The 9,422-nt window shown below is 32.8% G+C and overlaps 1 protein-coding gene across 1 annotated transcript; it reads right to left on the reverse strand.

Moving 5' to 3' along the window:
- Window positions 1–279: 279 nt before the first annotated feature.
- LOC21410941 (putative disease resistance protein RGA3) lies at window positions 280–6,689 on the reverse strand. The gene is made up of 3 exons (XM_024168688.1): window positions 6,331–6,689; window positions 913–3,485; window positions 280–527 (listed from the first exon to the last, which is right to left on the reverse strand). Exon 2 carries the CDS (start codon window positions 3,463–3,465, stop codon window positions 913–915), a length of 2,553 nt encoding a protein of 850 aa, XP_024024456.1. The 5' UTR covers window positions 3,466–3,485; window positions 6,331–6,689; the 3' UTR covers window positions 280–527.
- Window positions 6,690–9,422: the final 2,733 nt, after the last annotated feature.

Genomic DNA, 9,422 nt, shown 5'->3' on the forward strand with positions numbered 1-9,422 from the left:
ATAAAAAACTAGGAGTATTAATTAGTTAGTCTCTCCCTCTCTTTTAAATTCCTAATGATGAACGCCACACCCTCTTCTTACAAACAATCTGCATAAGCAGTATCAATAGTTGCAGTTAACATTATAAAACCAATTCTTATTAACAACTCCTAAGCTCTATAAAAAAAAATATATATATATATATGGTCTTCACATGTTCATAAGCGATACATTCATAAATCCACACTTCGTTCAAATTCATCAGAAAAGCACACACAAAAGTTATACTTAAAGACATGATAAATCCGAATCAGCAAAACGAACGAGCCCTTAAATTATCGGTCAAGGAGACATTTTATAGATATACACACAAATAGATATACTTAAAGACATGATAAATCACAATCAAAGTATCAAACTATTGATGATTTCAGTAGCTGATCAAACTATAGATATACTTTAAATTTAGCACCAACTTTGGCAACTGATCAATCGGCCGTTGAGGATTTCAGTAGCTGTAGGCTTCTTTCCCAAAGCGTACGAGAGAACTGCATATATATGGACAAAGTTATTTCACATGAAATGAAATGAAGAGGTAATCAATCTAATTTGTGTTTATTTTTTAACCTTTTGGACTAATTACATGATACTGTTATTAAAAAAATTCGAACAAAGAATACCACGTGCTCACTTTTTGGAAGAGAGAGAGTAGAGAGGATATCAATTTCAAATTAGCATTTTTTTTCAAATTTAGTACCCTGGTATCCGTGAAATCTCACTATAATATCCTATTATTTAAAAAAAAAAAAAATCATCTTGAACCCCTTTTTTGAGACATGAATTATCATTTACGCTCATAAAACAGAAAATAACATAATTTTAAAAACTCAGAACAGGTTTATCTGATTAGAAACAATAGAAAATAAAACGTACCTAGTCCTCATCAGATTCGGAACCAATAAGACAGCGTGGAACATGAGCAATCTTTGGCCAATCCTCACCAATGTCACGTTTGCATCTCGCCTCCAATGCATCGCAACCATTAATTTCCAAACGTGTTAGGGATGTGAGCCGCTCCATCCCCTCAGGCAGAGAAGACAAATTCGGACAAGCAAACATAGTAAGCGTCTCAAGTGTTGTGAGGTTTGGCAGCCACTTTGGCAATGTGGCTAATTTGCAACAATAAAAAACAAGCAAATGTTGCAGAGTGTCAGCAGCGCGTTGTAGCCACTGGGGTAAAGCTGTCGTCTGTGGCAATTCATTAATCATCAATGTTTGAAGACTCAACTGGTTGTTGATTACTTCATCGGGTCCGCTCGCCAACTCAAGTTGTTCACATTCATTTACAACCAGAGTACGTAATGTGGTACAACATCTCAAATCTTGCGGCAAAGATCTCAAATTTCTACATTCAGTAATACACAAATCTCGAAGAGATCTCAAGCATCCAATTCCATTCTCAGAAAGACAGGTCTCTTTTGTGGTTATAGAGAGATTTCTGAGACTGACCAAGTTTCTAATATCCCTTGGTAACTCCTCAAGCTCTGAACACCCATGGAGGTACAGAGTTTGCAAACTTTGCAGCTTGCAAATTGAATTGGGCAGTTTTTTGATCTTTTTGTTTCCAGTTAAGTCCAGACATCTCAAATGCTTGAGAGCACCAATTGAACTTGGCAGCACGTCAAAACATAAACCATCTAAATCCAACAGTCGCAAGTATTTGAATCTTGAGATGCATGTGGAAAGGAAGGACTCCTGAATATTAGGCTCTTCACCCTTTTCTTTAGCAACAAAAATACTCCGCACTTTTTGTAATTTCTGCACGATTGTTACGATGCTTTGACCATGGCCATCCTTCAACAATATCCTCAAATGCCGCACTCTCTCATTTGGGGCAGTTTTAGTGTTGGAATCTATTTTGGCAAACTCATGTCGGATGATTGAAGTTGCAAGATCATGAACTAAATCGTGCATTTCAAACTGCTGAAATAAATTGTAATATTCCTCGGCATCGTCAAGATATTGAAAGAAAGATCTGCCGCAAAGCTCTTTGAAATGCAATTTCCCAATACTTTCCAATTCCATTTTGTCACTACGTGAGTGAATGATGCCCAATGCCATCCATATCCTGGTCATGTCCAAGTCAGTCGTTCGATTGTTCTTTGGAATAAGAGAACAATAAGCAAAGCATTGCTTTAAGGACGGAGACATTGTACTGTAGCTTAATTTCAGTGCAGCTAAAATAGGATCATTTTGCTCTCGTCTCAACTCCCATATCTCGCTATCCCTCACATAAATCCATTCACCTTCATCAGTTTTTGAGCAAAGCACGCTCCCCAAAGTCTTCAATGCCAAAGGAAGCCCTCCACACTTTTGTACAATTTGCTTGCCAATATCTTTTAGTTTTGGAAATCGTGCAGCCTCTTGTTCATCTACAAATGCATATTTGAAAAATAAAGACACAGAATCCTCCTCAGAGAGACATTCCAAATGATGTGTCCGAGTTGTGCCCATGATTGATGCTACTTGAGTATTGCGTGTTGTAACTATGACTCTGCTCCTCATAGTGCAAACTGCCGACAGCAAATCTCTCACCTCGTTCCATTTACCGCGATCTTCATTCCATACGTCATCCAGTACAAGCAAAACCTTTTTGTCCTTTAAAATGCTTTGCAAGAACAATTGCAACTGATCTATAGACAAATTACTAATATCCCTTGTTTGCTTCAATGATTGATGTACGGTATTAGTTGCACTGATAGAAGATATAAGAATTTTTCTTGTCAGTTCAGTGACAGAAACATCTTGTTGCACACACACCCATAGTTTTAAATCAAACTTCTCAATAACTTTGTCATCATTGTACACTAACTTGGCAAGCGCAGTCTTTCCTAGACCCCCAACTCCTATTATCGGTATAACAGAGATACTATCATTGTTGTCTTTTTGCATCAATAACTTCACGATCTTATCTTTGTCACTTTCTCTACCAATAACTTCCGAAGGCCTTACAAAGGAAGATTCCATCTCCCTCCGCACTTGCCTTGCATCCTGATGATGTTCTTTTAGATGGAAATTACTCTTATCTTTGGCAACATCATCTAACTTTTGCCTTATCGCCTTAATTTGATTACCAATGCTCAAGCAGAACGCAAGTGGATTGGAGCGCGAGAAGAAACGACGTACCTTTCTATCAATGCGTCCATGTCTCTTCACCACTTCTCTTCTGAGCAGTTCACACTCATATTCATCCAGCACGTCCCAAGCATCAAGGAAGACATCCTTAAGCCGCCTCAACCAGACTTCTATGTCCTTGTTTTCTTGCTGCTGCTCCTCGGCATCTAAGAGCACAGCTTCGAGAGTGGACATGGTCTCCTCAAGCTTCTTTAGGTCGTCTTTCATGCCCCATGCCAAGCTAATCTTTTGGTCGGCAAAACCACCTACCCTCTTCAACACTTCCACAGCTATGCCATAAACGACCTCCATGGTTATCTTTGAGAAATTGTCTGAAGCATTACGAGAAATGGGAATGATATGAGAATAGGATACACACTTTTCAGCCACTATCAATAAGGCAACAATACACATACATTAAGTTTTCATACTTTTAAGGGACTCGAAATTCAGTAAATAGTACCATAAAAAAAAAAAAAAAGAAATTCAGTAAATAGTAACAGAACTCATGCTTATAAATTTTAAAATTTTTATTTCCAATAACTTTATATAAGCGACACGCACGTGTTCGCAAACGCCCTTAACTAGTATGCTAATAAAAACCAAAACTTGGAGAGTTAAGAAAAATGCACGGTCTTTTTAGGAATAATAAACTCATGCGCTTATATATGAATCATATGATTTTAATGATTATTTTAATATTTATTTATCGATAAATATCATTATTTTAACTGTAAAATATAAATATGATAATTGTAATAAATTGAGTAGTTTAGCAAAAAAAATTATAACAATTATTTAAATTAAATTCTTATCACGACACATTATCAAATTATAAAAACGTAATTATTTAAAATTTATCTACATATATTAAAATAGATAGATGAATTTTTAGACTATGGGATATGTGTTTGGGAGAATTATTATTGTGTTTTAGGAAAATTAGAGAGTTAGTGCTTTTTTGGGGAAAAATGGAGTTTGTGGGAGGAAAGGAACAAAAAACTTCCTTTTTCTGAAGCATTGGAGTGTGAAAGTATGATTTTAACCGCTTGAGAATTAACTAAAAAAATAAGTAAGAATCATCTCACCTTATTTGTTTGATTATACAGGGTTTTTCTTTTTTTTTTTTTCTTTTTTTTTTTTGGCTGAACAAGGGTTAAAACAGCAAGAAGCTCTAGTTTTGGACTCAAATCATCTATCTAATTTTTGACGTCTCAATTAGATATGTGATTTATTATGAAGGATGCTTGACACCCTTCATACAGGAATGCTTCATTACCGAAACTCAAAAAAGAAAATCAAAAAGAAGAAAGGAAGGCAGACTGCAATCGGAATATTTTCAAAGAGTGTTAACTCGTGTACAGAAAACAACAAAAACAAAAATCTTGAAGGATGACGAAATCACTCATGTTTTTGTGGAGGATGATCTTTATAAACGTTGGAATCCATTCCTTCGTTTTCACGAAAAAAAATAGGGCAAAAAAGCTTTTAGAATGGATTAATTCTTTTTTAAAGTGGGGTGTATAATGAGCATTTTTTTAAAAATACTTTAGTCTTTCTAAGTAGTTTTATTGCTGGGTAATTAGTAACAAAAAATTTTATTAAAAAAGAATGTGGGGCCAATACCATGAAACTGGAACTTGTAAAGCAAAAAAAAAAAAAAAAAAAAAAAAAAAAAAAAAAAAAACTCAATAAAGAAAAAAAAAATTCCGAATTGTGTGGTAACAAGTCAAACTAACAAGATCTGATCAAACAAATAAAATTCTGAATTTTTTAAAGATTAAGCAAAATTTCAACTAAAATCCCAGCTGGTTATCTCTAGAATTTCATTTTCATGAATACGAGAGAATAAAAAAATAAAAAAATAAAAAAAAAATAAAATAAAAATAAAAAAACATTTGAAGGACGGCAATCTTCAAAGAGTGTTAATTCGTGTACAGAAAACAACAAGAATTGAATTAAAAAAACAAAAAAACAAAAGTCTTGCAGGAAGACGAAATCACTCATGTTTTTGTGGGGGATGATCTTTCTAAATGCTGGAATCTATTCCTTCTTTTTTGCGAAAAAAAGTAGTTTAGAATGCTGGGCACAAAAGCTTTTAGAATGGATTGATTTTTTTTTTAAAGTGGGGTGTATAATGAGCATATTTTTAAAATACGGACGTGTTTCGAATTAATTCTATTTTTGTTTTTCATATCTTTTGAGAAAGAAAAAAATAAAAACACTTTTAAAATAACGTTTGGCACACTAAAGACAAAAACACAGAAATGAAAACGAATATTTAGTTTAGTGTAAAATAAGAGAGAAATGAAAAATGACTTTTAGTGGACGTTTGGTTCACGGATTCAGAATATAATTCAAAACCATTCTTGGTTTACGTGTGTTTTTTGTGAGAGAAAATACTGTAGCGAGCCACGAACTATGATTCGAATCATGGCACGAATCTTTCTTTTTTATTTATTATTTATTATTTTTATTTTCTCTTCTCTCGAGCAGAAAGAGAAAGAGAGAGACATTTATGGCTGTGTTTGGAATTGATTCCCTTTTTACTTTTTACGTTTTTTGAGAAAGAAAAAATGTTTGGCGCAATAAAAATAAAAAACAGAAATGAAAATAATTTTTTAGTTTAGTGTAAAATAAGAGAAATGAAAAATGACTTTTAGTCGTTTTTTATTTTTTATTTTCATTTTCGCCTCTCTCAAGCAAAGAGAGAGACATTAATGAATTTTTTTTATTGAAAACAATCTCTTGATAAAACTACAAAACGTATTTTTAAAAATAATTTCTATCTGATATTGAAAACGTTTTCATTTTAAATTATATACAAAAAATAAAAAATTATTTTGAAATGAATTCTAAACACGCCCGTATTTGTAAGTAATTTTATTACTGGATAATTTAGTAATAAAAAATTTTACTAAAAAAGAGTGTGTGGGCTCAATAAAGAAAAAAAAAATTCCGAATTGTGTGGTAACAAGTCAAACTAACAAGATCTGATCAAACAAATAAAATTCTGAATTTTTTAAAGATTAAGTAAAATTTCAACTGAAATCCCATCTGGTTATCTCTAGAATTTCATTTTCATGAAAACGAGAGAAAAAAAAACAAGGCAAAAAATAAAAATAAAAATAAAAATAATAAAAGAAATGCAAAGGTCTTCAAAAGGTTTGGACTTACTAATGGAGATCGTACTCGGAGGCACCTTTGGGGACAGAGAGAAAGGAAAGTCTTCAAATTAGGCTCAGATCTTCCTTGATCTATCAATAGAACTCTGTCTGTAATGCAAAGAAATAGCAACAAAATGAAAGATTTTATTCTATTAGAACTTCAGAATAACATCATAGCCATGAGCTCATATAACAAACAAACAACGTTTATATAAACTAGAAATCAACAAATCATGGGTCAAACAGATAGAACCCACTCTCTCTCTCTCTCTCTCCTTCTCTCTCTCTCTCTAGAACGCTCTCTCTAAGTATTCCTTTCCTCTATCCAGCAAAAAATAAATAAATAAATAAATGCTTTCCTCTCTCTTTTAAGACTGCTGCAACTAAAGGAATGGGTGGAAATTATTTCTAATCTAATCTGTCTATGTAATATTGTAAATTGAAAAAATACTTAAAAGTACGTAATAGATGGTTTCCAGTCAAAATCTCTTTTAAGACTTGCTAGTACAATACACAATTCTTGGGGTCCCACATTTTTCGGACCACATGTGTGTGTGTGTTTCTAAGCAATCATGCACGACAATTTGAGACAGTCACGGATTCATATTATAGAAAGGGGTGGTCAGAAATCTTCACGGGTTGGGAAAACAAAGTAGGTAGCTTACAAAATGTTGTTCTCTTGGATCTTAGACTCTGTTCACTTTACTAATTCGAGTTTAAAATATGAGTTTTTTTACAGTAAAAAGCTCTCACAAACAATCACATCTAACTTTTTTACTACAGTAAAAAATTCTCACATAAAATCACATCTTAACTCGAATCAGCAAAGTAAACAAGGCTTAAGTCTTTATACTCTTGAATTTGATGATATATATATATGTGTGTGTGTGTATTCATACTCTTTACAGAATCATGTACACATAAAAGCACAATAATATCTATTTACCAATAAATTATTTATTTATTTATTTAAAACTTTGAGTGAGATGCTTGATGTGAGATAGGTTTGCAGTGTCAACCTAATTGAGATAATCAAAAGCCAAAGATCCTATAAATATAAGTATTATACATATATATACACACACATATGTGTAGCTAGTGTAATTAATTCAGATCCAGATGAATTGATTAATAGAAACATCAAGTGGTTGCTAAATTCCAAAGCCTTTCTATTCATGAATAGGGAATAATTCGGGCTTCGTCTCCTGCTTTGGATGCTTCTTATAAAGACCTTTCTTATACAAATTTTATACAAATTTGATAGCCGAAAATAATGACTTTTTTAGTGGTTTATTTTTCATGACCTACCCGAAAAACTATATTTATTTGGGTTAATTTGATATTTGGTCTCAGTCTATTCTTTGACCTTATGGGGATTGAAAGTACTCTATCTCAATATTGAGCGAGATACACATGTTTTGTTCATTTCATAACTTAAGTTATGTTCCAACAGTATTTTCTCTCATAAAAATTTAAATTTAATTTTTTTACTATAATGTTTTTCTCTCACATACACAATTCAAGTCATGACTTGAGTTGTGCAAATAAACATATCCATAATCTTCTCTAGGTCGGCTAAGCCTAGAGCATAATTTTATGTATCAAGTGGAGTTTCAATTCCTTTCTGACTCTAGTAGTATCAATACAATTGAGTGGTCAATATTTAAGGACAACACTTCTTCATTGCACGCACATGGAGCCCTAGGGTTTTTTTTTTTTTTCTCATTTCTGCTGCTTCTCTCGCCCACTTTGGCTGATGCATGCCATTTTGGATTTTTTTTTTATTGTTCCACCTTCTTTGGTGGTTTTTATTTGTGGTTTTGGTTTTGGTTTGTTTTCTTCCTGTGATTTTGGTGGACGCTATCCTGATTCATTTGGATTTTGGTGTAAGTTTTTTCCATTTTCCTGTCTCATTCATCTGGGTTTGGATTACTTTTTTGTTTTTTTGTTCTACCTTCTTTGGTCGTTTTTATTTGTGGTTTTGGTTTGTTTTCTTCCTGTGATTTTGGTTGACGCTGTCTTGATTCATTTGGGTTTTGGTGCAGGTTTTTTCGATTCATCTAGGTTTTGGTGGAGGCTTATTTCATTTTCCTGGTTTGCCTTTATGTTGGTTTATCTGGTGATTTTAGTTTGAAGTTTGAGTTTTTGTGTGGTTTTGGAGGAGTGCATATTCTATGTTATTTTCCTTGGTGATTTTAATGCTATTTTCGTTGTTTTTGGTAGTTTGCTTTTGTGGCTGGTCTGTTTTTTTCAATATTTATAGAAATCTGTTACAATTTCCCTGTGGTTGATATGTAGAATTTTTGAAAAATTTTTATATAATGCTTTATTTTTCTTCTTGATTGATTCTTTTGTTTAGAAAGAAGTTTGTGTGTAGATGGTTGCATGCTTTTTTTAGTTCATCTTGATTTTTTTCCATTTATTGGTTTCATGATTCGTGTTGTCCACGGCGCTGATTTGTCCTACCACCTTCATCAATTGTACCCATTTTGCTGCAGATGCGTTTAATGAATTCGTGATTTTTCTAATTTGATTATTGTAATGACTGAGAAAATCCCAGACCTTAAATAATACAATTTATGTATTTAAGCCAAGAATTTTCTTAGATAAATATTATGTGACTGAAGGATTTATGGAATTAATATATGTATTCCTAAATTCTGTAGCAGATTTCATGTTAAGTTCATATTTTTGATCAAGTAAATTCGATCGATAAATTATTGCCGTACTTTAAGGTGGAATAATTTTCAGTACAAGTATAGTTTGAGAATCTTAATTTCAAGAATCTCTAAACACAACATGATGTTAGCAGCGTAAAAAAAAACGCACTGACATTTTTAAAGAAGAGAAAATCCTTAATTGCCAGACAGCTAGGTTAAAGTCACAAGATAGATACTTATAGTAGAAGGGTACAATGTGAGCTCAGGAGTTGACACCGTCAGAAACAATGTCATTCCCGGGATATAATGCAGAAAAGTTAAATTTAGAATTTATTCAGTCTAGAATTAATTTCAAGACTTGAAACAGTTTAAGATATTACGCGAGTAAGAATTTAACGTGATATCAAAGCAGACGAGGATTTAACAGTTGAACTGTAAATAA

Source organism: Morus notabilis, unplaced genomic scaffold (genome assembly GCF_000414095.1).
Source record: "Morus notabilis unplaced genomic scaffold, ASM41409v2 Scaffold1285, whole genome shotgun sequence".
Classification (NCBI taxonomy): domain Eukaryota; kingdom Viridiplantae; phylum Streptophyta; class Magnoliopsida; order Rosales; family Moraceae; genus Morus; species Morus notabilis.